This window comes from Eumetopias jubatus, unplaced genomic scaffold, assembly GCF_037043125.1.
Source record: "Eumetopias jubatus isolate StellerSeaLion01/CBP00866 unplaced genomic scaffold, mEumJub1_p1.0 scaffold_5, whole genome shotgun sequence".
NCBI lineage: Eukaryota > Metazoa > Chordata > Mammalia > Carnivora > Otariidae > Eumetopias > Eumetopias jubatus.
This window is the reverse complement of record NW_028274811.1, coordinates 29647914-29666478: the sequence shown is the minus strand read 5'-3', so window position 1 is coordinate 29666478 and position 18565 is coordinate 29647914. Positions and strand designations below refer to the sequence as shown.

The 18565-nt window shown below is 44.2% G+C and overlaps 1 protein-coding gene across 1 annotated transcript in view; it reads left to right on the top strand.

The window, feature by feature from the left end:
• TRPC7 (transient receptor potential cation channel subfamily C member 7) overlaps positions 1-18565 on the top strand; it is a 137768-nt gene that overhangs the window by 75560 nt on the left and 43643 nt on the right. The window contains exons 3-4 of the mRNA XM_028103442.2: positions 5373-5537; positions 13729-13945. Of these exons, the coding sequence (XP_027959243.2) occupies positions 5373-5537; positions 13729-13945 (382 nt within the window). The remainder of the gene's footprint in view (positions 1-5372; positions 5538-13728; positions 13946-18565) is intronic.

The following is an 18565-nucleotide window of genomic DNA, read 5'->3' as shown; positions in this document are numbered from 1 at the left end:
GGGTCACACAGCTAGGAAATGGCAGATCTGGGACTTGAACCTGCATGGGCCAGCCTCAGAGCCTGTGAGTGCAACCGCTCTGCTAACTGCTGACACAGAGAAGAGGAACCTGAAGGTCATCCACGGAAACAAAGCAACTAGCTGTGCCGAGGCTGTGGGGCTCTCAGTATTGTCTCACGGAGAAAGCCCACCAAGTGTACCCACTGGTAGGATGATCGTTCAGTGTTATCTGCTCACCCATGAGGGATGGCCTACTCCAAGGCGCCATTCCACTTCCAGAGTCACAGGGCTGAGAGCTGCAGGTGGACCAGGACTGCAAGCTCTCTCTGTACTTCTAGTGCTGGCCACAGTGCCCGGTGAGAGGGAGCACTGAGCACAAGTCTGCAAAGTGAATGAATGAACAAACAAATGACCCACCAACAAACTAAACTAAACTAGTCAATGACACTTCCATTTCTCTTCTTCCCTCCCCAACTTCCCAGACTTGAGAGCTTTCCCAAGACAAAACGGGAAGGAAAAACATTAGCACCAATGAACCCAATCCCACGAGATGCTCCAAATAGGAAATGGCATCACAGAATTATTCTAATTCCGATGGATGGTCTACACTAAGAAAAGCCCTTTGGTGACTGCAGCCTGAGACAGTGTCTGCCTCCCTTTGCCTACATAGACAGTTTCCAGAGAAAACAGTTTCTATAAGCAAATGCTGGTGTTGAGCTAAGTGGAAAATCTTGACCAGTCACATCAGCCATCACTGGGCCCTTTGATGGTTTATCTGTATAAAAGAAAGTCATTTTATCTATAGGCATTGGATTTTCTAAATTTTGTTCCAGCTAAGTTATTCTTCAGCTTATCAAATCACGCTTTCCCACATCTCATCATTCTGTAAATGAGACTTAGTGTCCAAGGGAAAAACCTGTGCTTAAAGGATACGGAAACCACACAGTCTCAAAGCCCCTGAGCTCAAACATAGTCCTCTTTTCCTCCCTGCGAAAAGTGCAAAATGCAGGACTGAAAAGCTTTTAAGGCGGTGGAGGGGGAGGGGCTCTGAGGAGGGAGGAGAAGGGCTTTCCACAGGTTCAAGGACCCGCACTGCTCCTCATGGATGGAGCGCTCCATAACTGGTAGACAGGCATCAGGGTGCAGAATACACTGGATAGTGACCCCGCCTACCCAGCAGAGACCAGCCCATTTTGAACCAACTGCATGGGTAAATCAAGCTGCACTTTCAGTGGAGCACAGGGCAGGAGGGACTGGGTAGAGAGGGAGTGGCCTCACCCACGTCGTTTCCAGAGACACCAACCCTTCAAGAATCTGTCTGCTCACACAAGGTGGAGACAAGAATAAAAACAGGAGGGTGAGGGAGAATTGCAGAGTAGGAGGGAGGAAGAGAAAAAGAGGAAGAGGGACAGAGAAAATGGGCAAGGAAAGCAGAGTCATGGGCTTACTTTTATTTATTGCATACTAATACAGTGCTTACTATTGGCCGGGTACTATTCTAAGCACTTTACAAATACTAACTTACTTAATCCTCATGATTAGCTTCATTTCTAGAAGAGGGAAGCTAAGCATGGAGAGAGTCAATGACTTGAGAGCATACGGCCAGCAAGTGACAGGGCCAGGACCTGAACCCAGAAAGCCACGCACCAGTCCATGCCCTTATCCATCCGGCATGAGGAAAGTCTTCGACCCTGTTGTGATGGGAGCAGCTGGCCCAAGGGCGTAAGCGTCCCATGAGACGGCCCCAAAAATAGTTAAGGAATGTTTGTATCTCTCAACAATTATGTATTCTTATCACATCAGCTATTTCCTTGTGAATGAATAAAAAGCAGGGAAACAGTGAAGGGGATGGTTCTCCTTTGGGCTATAAAAGAAAAAGAGCAGCCCACGGATCAAATAAAAGCAGAGTAACAGCCAAGACTGAGCTAATATTCCCAAGAGTTTCCATACACCACCACTGTATTCTCACTTTGTCACCAGGGGCTAGGAGGAACAAGACGTTTAGGCAAGATATTAACAGAAAAGTAGCTTTGGGCGTAACTTGTTACGTTAACCATGAACGTTGGTCAAACGAGCCACTAGGATAACTGGCGTGAGATGGACTCAAAAACGAGCAGCATGATTCCTGGTCCCTCCGGACTCTCAGGTCCTGTTTTCCAGCCAATCTCCTAATCCATCAGTCCATCGTAGGGACCCTGGCTCAGAGCTCCTGATTATCTCTACAACTTTACTTCCCTCGGCTTCCCCTTTCCTGCCCCAGTTCTCTGTACAGTCCACTGGGTTGGCTGGACTGATTTTCTCTGCATGTGTCCGAACACGGACGTGGCTGGATTGATTTTTTCTGAAGAGACTGCTCAGCTCCATGTAAGCCCCCGGTAACAGATTCTCAACTCCAAGTCATCAGGAACTCCCTGCTATGAAGAGTGAGAATCACACTGCTGGGAAAACTGAGGTGTTCTCATCAGTTCTTCCTGTGAAGGACTTCCATAAAAAGTGTACCACACTCAGTCCACAATGGTTTGGGGCGAGCATGGCCTGGGCAAAGCCCTCAGTGTCATCCATCCTTTTGTGAGACAGATGCCAAAGAAAGCAAACCCAAGACAACACTGATATCCTGTGATCCCATTCTATTCTAGCTGTGGGCTTTTCTTCCATCCATTCCTTCCTGACTCTACTTCTAAAAATCCTTCCCCTGCCCACACCTCACCCTCACCTCACCCTGCAGGAATTCTTCCTTTGTTCCCTAGCTGAGTGTCCTTTTGTTTAGATTGTTGTGTCCTGATGGCATGCTCATGTTATTCTCATCTTCCTGGGATCACAGATGATCTCTCTCTATGCTTCAAATCACAGTGGAAAAATTCCTTTGCTACACACTGAATTTCAAAAGCCTACCCCAAGTTCAGAAAAGTGCCCATAGAAAGATAAATAATCTGGGCTTTAGCTATTACTTGCTGTCAGCTTTCTGGGAGCAATATACTATAAACTCTGTCCACAAATTAATACGTTTGGAGCTAGGTTGCTTTATTATGGGGGAAGAAATGCAGCTATAAAAATTAGCACATGTCTAACCAGAGAAGACAGAGTCTCAAGAGAGCCCCCTTGTTTTAGTTGTGAACACTGTCTTCCTCTGAAGCAGGCAAGGGAGAGTGGGAACGGTCCCCACTGTGTTCTGTCTCAGCATTTCTTCCCCTCCAGCTCTGCTGCTCCGTCTGTTGTGCTAACTTATCTGTAGAAGGCGGTAGTAAAAGCCTGGATGGACTCTCCCCCCGGGGTACAGAGAGACCAATGGAGGGGATCAGCCCTGGAGTCCTTCCAGAGCAGCTACAGTTGCAGGGAGCCAGGGGCTGAGCCAAGTGGCCTTCTGCTATTTCATGAGCAGACATCCCACCTTCTAATCAGACTGTGAGTTTCCCCAGGGCAGATCCATTTCGGCACCCAGAGAAGGCTTGCTGTTGAAAAACAAAACTGACTGCCCCCCATGCCCACCCACCAGCCCTCTGAGGGACCTCAGCTCCCAAAAAGCTGACAATTACTAAAACACCCATATGAGTTTCTGTTGCTTGCTCCACTTTGCTGTGAGCCAGAAAGGGCACAGAAAAGCCTATCACCTGCTGGCATGAGGAATCGTACCCTAGGTTGAGAAGAATCCACTGCTCTTGTCCTTAGAGGGCAAGACCACAGTGGTTGCTGTGGGTCCGATAACGCTACCAAAAAAGCTTCATTCTCACTAATGTTTGAGGAATAGTATTATCGGGGGCTGCCGCATGGCCACATAAACCTTTGATAGTGTCTTCACACATTGCCTGGCTGCTGCCTTGCATTCCCAGAAACTAGAAACAAGAACATGCTGCCATGTGCACTGAGACTGTTTTAAAACTTGTATTTATATTATTCTTATAATGAAAAGGGAATTGTTTTTACATTTCTTCATAATCATTGCACATGTCCCCTTAACACCAATGAGGCAAATGGGATGAAAATTGTTGTATTATGCTCCAGAGTAATCAGATGAAAAGTCAGACCCTTTGAAGAATGCCCAGTGTGTCTGCTCCAGTCCATGGATGAAAGGCTCTTCTAAGTAGGGCTGAAGAGTAGGGCTACCAAAAGCACTGAACAGCTTCCTTGATAGGGGAACATAAACTAATAAGTAAAATTTTCTTACATGTCAACTTCATTCCCATAAATCTTACTTAAGTATTGCCTATTACCCATTTCCACTGACCAGGACTCAAAATCAACTAAACAAATGGCCAAATGGCACCAAATATTTGCAGGAAAAGGCTGTTTGGCTGCAGCAGCTCAAGCCAACTTGCTGGATGGAGCAGAACGAGGAAGACTCCCTATATGAATAAAAGCATGTCTCATGTACCACATGGGCAGAGCGGAGCCAGGCCCAAGAGAGGGCACACACTATCTGAGCCTCTTTCTGCACATTTTCATTCTTCTTTCTTTTTAACTGGCTCATTTTGCCACTTAGTCCATACAGAGGAAATGGTTGCTTGTTAACCATTTGTTAACTTGTTAACAAGTTCACTTGTTAACTCCCGGTAAATAGAGGAACTACCTCTCTCAATCAGTCTCAAAGGCCCAGGTGAGAGAACATGATAGGCCAGTTGAAGTCAGGGTACCACGCCTACTCCAATAAGCGATATCCAGAAGGGATGAGGTCACACAATACCAAACGGCCACAAGAGGTCTGTCTTGTAGCCCAGGCATTAGGACAGGGCAGTTTGAAGAGAGGGAGGTAGCAGTGAGAAGCTGCTGTGTGAGGGACACCACGGGTCAGTGCTCTGGTAGGCCACAAGAGGTTCTATGCATCCAAGCCAACGCCGCTAAAGCCCAGTGGGGAAACACTCAGTTTTCATGTGTCCTCCAGAAACACTGCAAGCACTTTCCTTAGCCAGTACAGGAAAAGAGAGGGGAACACTTCTACAAACTCATTTAATCCTACAAGACAATAATAGGCTGTTCTGCAAACGGGATACTGAAGCTCACAGTAGTTGGGTAAGTGGCCCAAGGTCACCTGGGTAGAAAACAGAGAAGCAAATTTCAGACCACTGGAACTCCAAAACCCCATTCATGCTCCATTCATGATTCAGGCTGCCTCGCAAGTGAACACTCTGCCTAAGCTAAGTGCCAAGCCCTGATGCAGCCGGTCCTGTGAGGCCTCTGACCTCAGCGCCATGACACCCAGCATCCTCAGGCCGGAAGGGCCCCGCGGGGACCTGCCCACAGCTCTCCCCTAACGCCCCAGCCACGCCCCAGGTGAAACACCTCAGCCCCTAGCTACTCGTAGGTCGTATACTGTTCAAGTGCTACCGATGCCATTTTCCTGTTTGCGTTTTGTTTTTGTTTTTGTTTTGTTTTTACAGTTCGTTGCTCATCCTAACTGTCAGCAGCAATTGCTTACCATGTGGTATGAAAATCTCTCAGGCTTACGTCAACAGTCTATCGCTGTGAAATTCCTGGCTGTCTTTGGAGTCTCCCTAGGCCTCCCTTTTCTCGCCATAGCCTATTGGATTGCTCCGTGCAGCAAGGTACAGACTGCTTGAGGTGCATGTCGTCTGCAGTGATCTCTTCTCTCTCCTTAGCGTGACCTGGAGGCCACTGGCTCGAAGGGACAGCTGAGCGTTTCCCGTGTTCAGAGAAAAGAGCTTTGAGATACTTAGCAAAAGTAGAAAACCACACAGACCCGCTTGTTTTCCATCATTTTTCTAAAACAGGGAGGCATGATAATCTGGGACATTTAAAATACATGAGGCATAATCTGATCAATAATGGAAGAGAGAGGGAAGACAGGCATTTTTGCTCCTCTAATTACGCCATGTCCTAGACACATCCTCTACACTCACAGTAATCATTATAATAATGGTCACAGGAATAAGCAAATTGACTGAGTGTTTTCTTTTGGCTAAGCTCTTTTCATGGAAGATCTCATTTCACTCCCTCAATTACATTATGACGCATATACTTTATGAAGTAGTTTCGAAAAGAGAAATAACAAACAGGCTGAGAGTCAAATGCAGCTCATGCTGGGCTCTGCAGCCCCATCTCCACATCGTCCCAGTTTCCCTGGCTTCCCTGATTAAGCTCTGGGCCACACGGGTGGCTAATTGGGTCACAAGAAGGAAAAGACAAAGGAAAGAGAAGGAGAGCTGGAAAGGTGCAGAGCTGGGTTCTTTGCTCACAGGGAAGGGGAGTGTCGGGTGCCAGCTGCTAACGGAGGGAATGGAATTTTCCCCACCTCCCGCCCATCATCCCTACAGCCCAGCCATCTGATCCAGCCACAGAAAGCCTCGGCACTCACTCCAGCTTCGGGCAAGAGTTAGCAACTGCAGGGCCAAATCGTGGAGAAATGATTCCACTGGGAATCTGTTCAGCTAATGTGGTTACCAAAAAATGGAACCTCTTGTCAACTCCAGTAAGAGGGACCTCATGCCAGGATGATGGGCCCAAGACTTGAGGGCTGCTGATGAGGCCACCTAACCAGATAGGCAATGAACTCACTGCCTTCGAGTAAGATGCGTGCCATAGAGACAAGTTAGGATTCAGACTCCTTCTTCTGCACAGTGGTATTAAAAAGTCCTCAAACTGAGTATTTGTGGTGTTCAACCTTACATCTACTGAGGATTTTGTTTCTTTGACAGTCTACCATGCCATGGATTTCTAAATCAGAATTCCCCAAATGATACACATGTAAATGAAGGCATTTTTTTCTGCCTTTCATTATGAGCTGAAAAAAGTACAGTGAGTAAAACAAACCTAACCAGATTTAAAGCTGGGTTAGAGTAGGTCACTGGTTCTAGGCATAGGTTTTCACACTGGAAGCATCTAGTCCGTCCCGCAGGTTAGAGCCTTGCCTTCATTCAAAGCCTCAATGGATAGGGACACTCACCTCCATACTCTGAGAGCCCCAAACTACTTTCAGGACAGTCAGTCATTGAAATAATAGCCACTTGGTAGAGAAAACACTGACAAGCCTCAATTTTACTTTGAAAACCAAACGTGACAGCTACCAGAAAATGGGAACTAGCCAAATACCAGCAAACTGGTTTGCCTCTGCCTACCTGGTCGCCTGGGGAAATACTCAGGAAGAAATGATATTCCAGTTGTTGACTAAATTTTTTAGATTTTCAGTAGGTCTAAGAAGAACCATCCTGGCCAATATCATGCAGATGTGATGTCCCCCCGCCAAAAAAAAAAGTACCCATGGGAGGGGGAGGGAGTTCTGGACTTTCTTGGGGTCCAGTAAGTCCAAGAGACTGATGCCACCATGAAAAATAGGGGTCACACTGATAATAGTCTTCTAGAACATTCTGGAAGGAATGATTGCAGGAAAATTTAGCCCAATGGCTGAGACTTCCTCTCCTCTGTTCAGATACATGTCTGATTGACATTTGGTGTTCATGGAGCTTCCAGTAAGACTAAAAAAAGAGCACTACAGATAAATATGAGCTGGCCATTAAGCCGCTTGTGCCTTCTGGGCACTTTCTGGGCTGCAAGTCTCAGTTCAACACATTGGAGGGTGTGTCCACATTGGAATGACAAATCTTTGTGGCATGAGATCATTCTTGGTGGCACACTGCTCATTCTGAGGAAAGATTTCCTCATTAAGGAGGGAAACTTTAGTTGTCAAAGTTGCTCTGAAGCAGCCAAAGGACAGCTAAAACAATCAAGATATTTTTAGTCTTTCCTTTCACCACTGCAAAAGAAATCTTTTCAAGTTTGGCAAAGACATTATATTACTGGGGATTATAGAGGGTCACATCTTCCATGTGAAGAAACCAGCCCTCGCCAAAGGCTCCTGAGGCCCAGAATACAAGGTCCTCCCAGGGAAAGTGGCCCAGTGGTGAAATCTGTTAATGTGTCGCATCCCTCCTCCCACGGGATCACTTTATACCTAATAAATCTATGAAAAAGCCAGCGTCATCCCAGCAACTTCATATTCTAACCACATTTTGACACCTGCCTCAAAGAAATTAGAACTTGATATTCTTTTCTAAATGTATTCATAACCAGCTAAACCTCATCAACCAGCTAATGTCCATCAATGTCTAACAAATGTTGAAGTTTCTATTTCCAACTCAATGGTCCATTTATTGAATAGTTGCTGTCCTAATTTAGAGACCACTAGGGATACCAAAATTACTTGATTGGCCTGCCAAAATGATCTCATTTATTTCCCACTGAATCCCCATGGCTGTCAATTCTACTTTTATTTAAATTTCTGAGGGCCCCTAAGAAAGACAGCTAAATAAGGAGAGTATAAGGTCAAGGAGGTCAACAGAAGTTCAGCTTACTAATATGGTGGCTGAAGAGGGTAACCAAGTCATAGATGTGTACATAAGATAGTAACGGCAGGTCTGGATCTTGGGACAGGCCTCTCAAGGTCAATAAAGAGAACAGAGATATTTTTCTATCATTTCTCATCTTAATCACCAACATGGCTGAGGTCATGCAGCCCACTGGGAGGCCGGTGAGTCCTCACCTCATGGCTGCTCTCAGACAGATCTTTGCCCACAGAGCTCTTCATCCTCTCAAGGGGGGCTCTGATGTCAAAGGCCCTTTATGGCTCAATGGCCTATTTTGCATCCTTTGTTATTCCATTCTGATTCATAATTTAGGTTGTTTGCCTATTAAAATCTGAGAGCTGAAAGAGTTAACAGTCATCCTTAAGGGCTCAAACAGGGTCTCTACAGCGGGTGGATTGAGGAGGAAGTCAGCATGGGGAAAGTGTTGAGGAACAACACAAGTTCTAACTGTAAACGTGTGAAAGGTGACTTATTTCCTCCATGCCTGTTACCCTTGATGGTTCAATTATGCTTATAACTCAGTCCCAGGACTCAGGAAGGGAGAGCTGTAAACAACTTCAGTCTCCTACCTGATATCTTTACAGGGGACAAGCCCTCGGTCCATATACTGCCACATAACTCCCAAATGAAGAATGCCAAAGTGATAGCTACCATGCCCCAAACCCCTAGCCCCGTGCCAAACAAAACACCAAGTGAGGAGGTGGAGGAACTCTGCAGCTTTGAAAGATCCCTGCTCTGCCTTGTCAAAGTTGAAGTGGTTTGAAACCAGGGTCCTCACACCATGAGGCCCAGAGCCAAGCCGGAGAGGACAATGCCACCAAAGCCTTCTGTGTCCCCCTCATCTGCCTCTACCAGAGAGCACTAGATTAAAGAAAATCATACTGTAATTTTTGAAGCATTGTCATGGAGGGGAAATCCGTGCCAGGAAAGAGAGCCTATTTTGCTCCTATGTTACAAAAGCATCTGCCCTCAAATCCAAAAGGAGAGTCCATCACCTGTCACCCTGCTGGGACAGGAGTTAAGAGTACCAGAAGGCTGATCACTTCCATACTGAGCCTAGTCTGAGCCCTGTGACATTCTCTCCCCAACTCTCTATCAATTTCCTAGCACAGGTTATGGCCTGTTCTCTCTCCACTAGAAAGTCAGAAACTTTGAAAGAAAGGGCCAACTCCGACGGCTTATTTATTCTATCCCCTCCAGTGCCCAGGATCATGTTGCACATAGACAGTACCCAAAGGGCTCATGCATGACATTAGGACTCTGTGTAGCTCCCACTTTCTGAAGCCTTGCCTATAAGCTTTAAAAGAGCCAGTTGGGTTTAAATTTCCCCTTAGAATTGCCTGAGGCTCTCTGGTGCCACAGAGTAAGTGCTTCCTGTGTGCCAGGAGCTGCTCTGTTTTGTGTATATTATTCATTTCTTCTATCAACCCTACATGACAAGTTATATTTTATCCCCATTTTATAGATGAAGAAACTAAGACACAAAGGGATTAAGTAAATGCCGCAAACTATGGAGGTGTGATTTACACCTAAGATCTCTGGCTCAGGAGACCCGACCTTAAACATTGCGCGTGCGCACGCATGTGTGTGTGTACGCGCGTGCACACACACATATACACGCCTGCCCCTCTACCCTTTCTAATACATCAGCAGCATTACAACCTTCAATGCTGAATGTAAACATCTTAACTGCTGACTACTTCACTTTGCAATGGACTTGGTTCAGAAAGTTAGAGGTGGCAGGACTTTTCTAGAAGGGAGGAGTCAAAAACCACGATTGACAAACTATATTCTTTCCTCTTCTTTCCCGAGAAACCCTACCTTCAAGAATCCACTATCACTCAGCACCTCTTCAGTCCACAGGACAAAGGGTCGATTTGCATGGCAATGTGAGAACACCCAGATTAGAGACACCCAGTGAACATCCTCCTGCCCCACCCAAAAAAAGGAAGATTCCTGGGCCCTGCATTAGACATTGTGAATAAGAATTTTACATGGAGCATACGGAGAAACCCACCCCTAATTTAACCAGGATCTCCAACATTTGAGAACCACTCTGGCCTTGAGGATGTGCATGTTTCTTTTTGGAGCACTTGATCCAAAGTTTGCTTCCACTCAGCTTTCCAACATCTACACTGAGGTCTTCCTTGAGGCCACTGGCACCTGGTGGCGACTGACGGTGGCATCTGGTGATATAAGACTGCAGAGAGAAGGTGGAAACACTCTCTGTGGCTCTCCTGCAGATATGACCTACCTCACAAGCATGTGGCCACCAGGTCCCCATTTAGACGCTTACACTGGTGGTCAGGGCTAAGAGCCCAGCAGCACGGAACACAGAGGAGTGCTAACCAGTAAAAGGCCACCTCTGATTGCTCATGAATGTCGTTTGTTTGCAGCTAATTCAAGAGCACTACTCAGTCGCTCTCATACTCATATATTTCCCAGAGATGAAGAATAGTACCCAGGAGGTTTGGGGTAAGCCAGACATTGATATACAACTGATACCAGTTCTCTGCTCACAAGGTCCAAGTAATGACACAAGTGCTTTAGCCCATTATTCAGACTCACCAGTTTTGCACTGGTGAGCAAAGAGCCAAGCAGGCCAAGGTCTCCATCTCCCAAAGCTTTTTTTTTTTTTTTTTTTACAACAAACGCAGGTCCTTGACCCAGCTTTAATGATTCCCCAGCTAAGAGCTGTTGGCATATATTGGCTGACTTTTCTCCTTTTAGTTCACCTGGTGGCCTTGTAAAAGGAGGAAGTTTTCCCCAGGTGTAATTTGTTTCAAAACTTATTTTTGTGAGACAAAAGGGAAACGTCACCAAAAAAAGGAAAAAAAAAAAAGCTATTGAAATGATTTGATCTCAACTGACCTTTATCAAAGTTGGACCAATTAAAAAAAAGTCTTCAAGCCCAGAAAAAAAAGAGGAAAGGCACACTAATACCTAACCTCGCTTTCCTCCCTATGGGCCAGATCAAGTGAGGACTGAACCCAGGGTCACCTTCCACAGGACCACAGGGTCTTATCAGGGTTTTGTCTTATGTTTGCAGTAGATACAGTAATTTTTACAGACTCCTCTTCTGCCGGCCAATAACAACCTGAAGGAGGTAACAAACTGAACATTAAATGCCTCAAATCACATCTTCTGGGGAATCCCAGGGCCAGCTCAGGTTCAGCTGCGTGCAGCTTCCTGCCTCAGGTGCCTCCCATGGGTGAGAAGAAAGGAGCAGTGTCCCGTATCCTCATCCAGGTCGTCACCGGAAGATACTATGTAGAGCCCACTGATAAAGGATGGGAAACCTGGCCATCAATCCCTTAAGACTTAAGTCTATCTTCATGGTCCCCAGCTTCTTCTGACACTTCTAGAACCCTGCTGGGACACACAAGATCTAGCATCCCTTTCCTTCTGCTCAGCCTTCCCCCCTCCCCACCCTGCGGTCAGGTTCCATCTTCCCCCGCCTCACACCAGGGCCCCAACTAGGACACGGTGACGAGAAAGGAAGCTGGGACTATTTAAGGATGTCTCCTGGGTAGGCCAGCATCCTGGTTGGGAAATGGGGCTTCAAGATCTGAAGAGAGTCAACTAAAATGCTGAAAAATGCAAACTAGCTATTTGATATATAAATCAAAATGAGACATGGTTGAATTCAGTTTTCTTACTGAATTTATATGAGACGTTTTATTTGTCCTTACACTTAACCTATGCATTCTGAATTTAATGTATCTACCTATGGCCAAAACTAGTCTGCAGTCCAATTTTGTAAATAATGAAGTTAAACATTACAAAGAAGGGCCATTTATACAATGTCTGTAAACTCCATGGTTTTCAGGTAACTAGAATTTCAGGTTTTCAGGTACTAGATTTAGTGCCATATGACATCTGACAATGCAATGAATTGAAATAAGTTTTTTTCCAGCATAGTAGGGATTCCCAATGTCTAGACCTGAGATGCTGTTTTTTTAAAAAAAATTACTGTATCATTTTTTAATTTCAATTGATAGGTTCTATGGCATTAGAATCATAATAAATTGGGCGCCTGGGTGGCTCAGTTGTTAAGCGTCTGCCTTCGGCTCAGGTCATAATCCCAGGATCCTGGGATCAAGCCCCGCATTGGGCTCCCTGCTCCATGGGAAGCCTGCTTCTCCCTCTCCCACTCCCCCTGCTTGTGTTCCCTCTCTCCCTGTCTCTCTCTGTCAAATAAATAAATAAAATCTTCAAAAAAAAATCATAATAAATCACGTTACACTAATAATGAGAACGATTAAAGTGGATGATTACCATGCTGAAGCATACTAAAAGAACATTATCAAGCCTTCTGACTTATGTTACGTTGAACACAGTCACGATTAGAGAAATTTTACCTGCAAAGACCCCTGTAACTGATCGTCTACTGAACCAATACTCTGTGTCCCGGGTGACATTTCACTCTAGGAGTCCTGAATGAGGCGAAAGGTGAACATTTGGTACTTAGGTGCAAGTGATAGCAGTGACCCAGAAGGGACCCACATGAGTTCATTAACAGGGGTCAGCGGACTCACCAGGTGGCCCACAGTTTAGTCCTCAAAGACCAAAGTAGCCCCTGGATAGCACACCAGGGCCAGAGAAGATGTGGCCAATACTTGCTCCCTAACGGGGCATCTTCTGGATCATTTCAGGCTCACATGGAACAACCACACAATTCAATTATGCGCTAGAGCCACAAGGGAAACCTCAGGAAGTTTTAGAGTAGTATCAAAGAGGCTATGATCTACACACATGCAGCAATAAAAAGAGAATTTTTTGAAGTACAAGGAAAAAGTCCTCTACGTCTGGAAATTAACCTGTGATTTAAAAATGAAATCCAAAGAGAAGTTATAAAATACTGATAACTGAGTATCAGTGAACACCCTACCTGTCAAAATTTCTTGTAATATGGCTAAAGTAGTGGGAAGTGCAGAGCTTTAAGTAAATTTACCAACATATAAGAAACAGCGAAAACAAATCATAAAAAAAAAAACTCAAGAAAAAGGACCAAAGAGCAACAAAGCATATCCAACATGTGTTTCTTTAAATTCTGAACTCCACTGAGATAGATTATTTTTTTTTCCAGATGTGAATGGCCTAAGACCCATATCCACGTGGTTGGGAGAAGCTGTGCAGATTACAGCATAATGATACGTCAATGTGTTCTACTCCTGTTTAAACCACCCCCACTGAATCGCCTAAATAGGAAAAAACTGAATTCAATAGGAAATACATTTGGCTAAGCAGTAACTCACATGAGAGTGCTAGAGAAAAGGCTGTCTGGGTTCAGTTAGCAACTTCAGTCCATGATGGAGAATTCTCTGGTTAAACTTTGGCAAAAGCATTTTAAAGAGAGACCTGCACCCGCCTACAGATGCCAGTTTAACATGTCTTGTACATATTTTGTCTCCAGCTAGGAAGAACCCTGAGGAGCCCCTTCATGAAATTTGTAGCCCATGCAGTTTCTTTTACAATCTTTTTGGGATTGTTAGTTGTGAATGCATCAGACCGCTTTGAAGGCGTTAAAAACCTGCCCAACGAAACCTTCACAGACTACCCGAAACAGATCTTCAGAGTGAAAACCACACAATTCTCCTGGACAGAAATGCTCATCATGAAGTGGGTCTTAGGTAAGCAGTCACTCTGTCCTTTATTCTCTCCTCCCTACTAATAATAGCACATTATTAAACTCTGACTTCTGACCCTCTTCCTTTCCTCTTGAGTGCACTCTGGCAGTCAAAATGGTGAGCAGATGACCAAAAAAGAAGCCAGAGTCAACTTCTATATCTGCTGGTGTGTCAGATGCACAGGCCTTTAATAGGAATCCCAATTTTGGAAGGAGATGTTTGGAGGAAATTTGCTGCATGCTCTTCATTACACATGTATTGAAAATGCTTGTAAAGTAGCCTTGCATGGGAAAACATAGTTTGATCGTTTAACTATGGTCTACCAGAAGCCTTAGGAAATCAAGGTCTGCTTTTAGGAAAGAGTATAAAATTGCATAGCTTATATGGTATTTTTTATCACTGAATACTAATGTATAAGTAGAATGTAGATGATAAATAGAAATCTAAAAATTAGGGGAGTTACACTTTCTCATTATTTGCATTAATGAACATCATGAAGCTGTGACATTCCTCTTTGTGGTGATGCTTTGTACTGCCAAGGTCTGCCACTAGAAGTGCCGAGGAAATTTTCCCAATTTCCCCACTGATTAGCTAAGAAAGACCATCTCTCTTTTACCCACTTCATAAGAACTATTATTAAGAGGAACAAACAAAATAAACTGAAATGGTAAAAGCTAAAACTGTATAGGCAAAATGGGATATAGGTTTTTCTAATACTAAAAACTGCAAAACTTAATTTGGCAGAAAAAAACATTAGGCTTGGTGGGAAAAAATGAAAAACTGTCAGATATCATCGGTGACATTGCACAAAACTAAAACCTGATCAATAGATAATATTTACATCAAAAAGATATGAATTTGATGAGAATGTTTTGAACAAAACAAAACTGAAAAGAGAACTGAAAAATTTAACTCTGGGCGTATCAACATGTACTCCATTAACTAAACTGCCCTAATGGTATGCACCCCAGATTTTGCTTTCTTCACAAAAATTCAATAATGGTATAATTTTCACTATGTTCATGTGAACAAACATTGAGTCAAAATGTACACAGGGTCAAAGTATCTGTGCCATCAATCAACAAAATCACAAAAGAACAAGTACTTGAAAACAGCCAACACATGGCGTGCTATAGTTAAATGAGAGAGCCTGAGAGCCACAGCAGTTGAACCACGTGAGAACATCCTAGATGCCCACGCTGAGAACAAGGGGAGCTATGGTCTCTAAGCTAGGTCTCTAAATAGGAAGAGAGAGATGAGAAGAATGGTTTGATCCAAAAGAAAGAAGCAGGAGAACACAACACGCTTCCCACAGGCTTTTCATCAACCAGCCGGTCTCCGACCAGAAGCTCACTTAGTGGGGTCACTGGCACTAAAGTTGTAAAGAGACATTAAAGCCTGTGGCAGAGTGAGTTCTGTGGCCTAACTTTCCAAGTTCAGGGTCTACCCCAATCCTCCCTAGTGCATCCCCCCAACCCCTGTGGATAAACTAAGCACTTTAACACTGCACTGGACAGAACGTCTGTACGGCCCAAATCCATATGGAAAAATGCTAACCCTGATGTGACGGTGTCAGGAGGTGGGGCCTCTGCAAAAGGATTAGGTCATGAGGACAGAATGCTCATGAATGGGATCCGTGCCCTTATAAAAGAGTCTCAGGGAGCTCTCTCACTCTCTCCCTGCCATGTGAGGGTACAACAAGCAGTCTGTAACCCAGAGAGGGCTCTCGCCAGAACCCAAATATGCTGGCATCCTGATTTCAGACTTCCAACCTCCAGAACTGTGAGAAATAAATTTCTCTTGTTTACAAGCCACTCAGCCTGTGGTATTTTTTTAGAGCAGCCCAGATTGACGAAGACACAGATTAAAAAAAAAAAAAAAAAAAAAAAAAAAACCATAACTCACATGTTGGGTTTATGGATAAAAACTTAAAATTTGAGTATTTATGGCCCCAATCACTCACCCACCTCATTCCCCCACCTGGCCCCCAGGGAGAAGACTGTGGTGAGTGCAACCATGCCTGCCCTTAAGTGGCAGAGCTACCCTGTGTTCATGGCTTCTACTAAAGCAGGACTTCCTCCTGACCCCTATTTCTCTTCCTGGATGTCAGAGCCTGTCCCAGGAGTAGGCATTTCTCTCCAGCCACAGGGGACCCAACTTCTATAGCCTGGTCCCAGGTCCTGCCCATCAAAGCAGAGCTGAGGTTTTAAGACCGTTACATGAAAAGGACGGGGGAGGGGAGGACTTATTTCTCATTGACCTATTTCCTGTTATATTTCAGGTGGAAGAAAGATTTTCTTATTTAGATAACTTTTTCAAACTTTTTATTACGAATAATTTCAAGAATATGCAAAAACCAAGACAAGAGTAATAATAAACCCCATGGACCAATCTCTCATGTTCAACAATTAGCAAGTCATGACTAATCTCTGTTTCACCTTTACCTTCCCTAGTTCCCTTCCCCTGACACTATTCTGAAGCAAATCTCAGATACCGTATTTCATCCATAAACATTTTTATGTGTATCACTAAAAAATGTTTTTTTTCAATCTTTTTTCCCTCTGTGCTTCAGGTTCACAGATAATTTTTTCTGCATTGTCTGTGATTTTAATCCCCAACCAGCGAATTTTTCCTTTCAGATATTATATTTTTCAATGCTTGAAGTTCCATTTGGCTCTCTTCTTATCTTTCATTTCCTTCCTCATGATGCTTGCATTTTCCTTTAAATCCTTGAACATACTGTGCATTCTTATAGTAGCTGTTATAAAATCCTTCACTCTGAATTCCATCATCTCTGTCATTTCTGGGTTACCTTCTACTACCTAATCTTTCTCCTGACATGGATCACATTTTCCTGCATCTTGGTGTGTTAGTGATTTCTGAATGAACGATGGGCACTATATATGTTATATTGTTGAGCACCCAGATTTTGCTGTCTTCCTTGAAAGAGTATTTGGCTTTATTCTGACAAGCTGTTAAATTACCTGCAGATGAGTTCAGGGCTTTTCGAGCTTTCTTAGAGTGAATCTGGAGAAATTTAACCATAAGGATTGTTTATCCTTGTACTACAGAGATACACATCGGCGGTCTCTACTAAATGCCCTGGATAATCAACAAAGAACTTCAACTGTGGATGGTGTGAGCTCAAACATCTCTCTCCACTGTGCGTGAGAGCTCTGGAAGCTATTCAGCTTGCAGCGCTTTGGCTGCTCTTTGTGGAGTTTTACTCTGGGCATTTATAACAGTGTTTGGGAAATGTTCAAAAGGACACCTATGTAATTTCCTGGACTGCATTTGTGGTTTTGTTTTGTTTTTTTTTTGGTCTGCATAGTACCCTTCTCTCTGGAACTCTGCCACACAACATCTAATCACCTCTGCCTTCCTGCATTCTAGTCTCTGTCTCTTCAACTGTGTGGGACTGCCTTTCAGGCTTCTGGAATTCTTCTCCATACATTGCAGACTGGAATGTGCCTCCATAAAGAAAGATACGGTGTTCAAGTGGTTTACCGTGCTGGTTTCCCTTTCCTGAAGGAATGTCTGTTTTCAATGTCTGAGGATGGTTTCTTTTTTTCTTTTTCTCTTTTTCAGTTTATTATCCATCATGGCTGGTAATTGAAGCCAGAACTCCTTTTCTAAAACAGAACCACAAACATAAAAAAAATAATAATTTTTTCATACCTTCAAATTTCTGGTCAGTACTCAAATTTCTCTGATTGAGGAGACCAGTTGTAGCTTGCTTTCTCTCTTCCTTCAGGTCTCTGGTCAAAGTTTACCTTCTCAGAGGAGTTGAGCAATAGGAAAGTGCACTCCCATCTCCCTACTCTGACAAGGTGAAATTTGAACAGAGACCTGAAGGAAGAGGATGTAAGCTTCATAGACATCTGGGTGAAAAGCATTCCAGACAGAAGGATCAGTGTGTGTTAAAGGCTTGGATTCAGTAAGCTGGTGTGGCCGAAGTGTAATGAATAAGGAGGAGAGAACAGCGATGAACTCAGAGGGACAGGGAGTGAATAAGGAGGAGAGAACAGAGATGAACTCAGAGGGACAGGGAGAGAATAAGGAGGAGAGAACAGAGATGAACTCAGAGGGACAGGGAGAGAATAAGGAGGAGAGAACAGAGATGAACTCAGAGGGACAGGGAGAGAATAAGGAGGAGAGAACAGAGATGAACTCAGAGGGACAGGGAGAGAATAAGGAGGAGAGAACAGAGATGAACTCAGAGGGACAGGGAGAGTTGGATCACGCAAGGCCTTGCAGGCCATGGTACACACTTTTGATTTTATTCTGACTGCAACAAGAAACCACTGGAAAGTTCTGGGCACAGAAGTGACATCATTTGACTGAAGTTTTAAATGATTTGCTGGCTGCTATGTACAGGACAGAGAATTCTGGAAAAAGAACAGAAGCAAGGAGAACAGTCAGGAGGCCACTACAATAATGCAGACAGAAAATGGTTTGTTTTAGGAGGAGGCAGATGGTGACTTACGTTCTGTAAAATCAATATTTACTATTGGACTTTGTGTGGGGTGTGAGAGAAAGAGAGCCGTCAAGGAAAATTCCACATGTTTTAGCTCAAGTAATGGTATACTAGAGAGTCACTCACTGCAAAGGGAAAGACCAGGG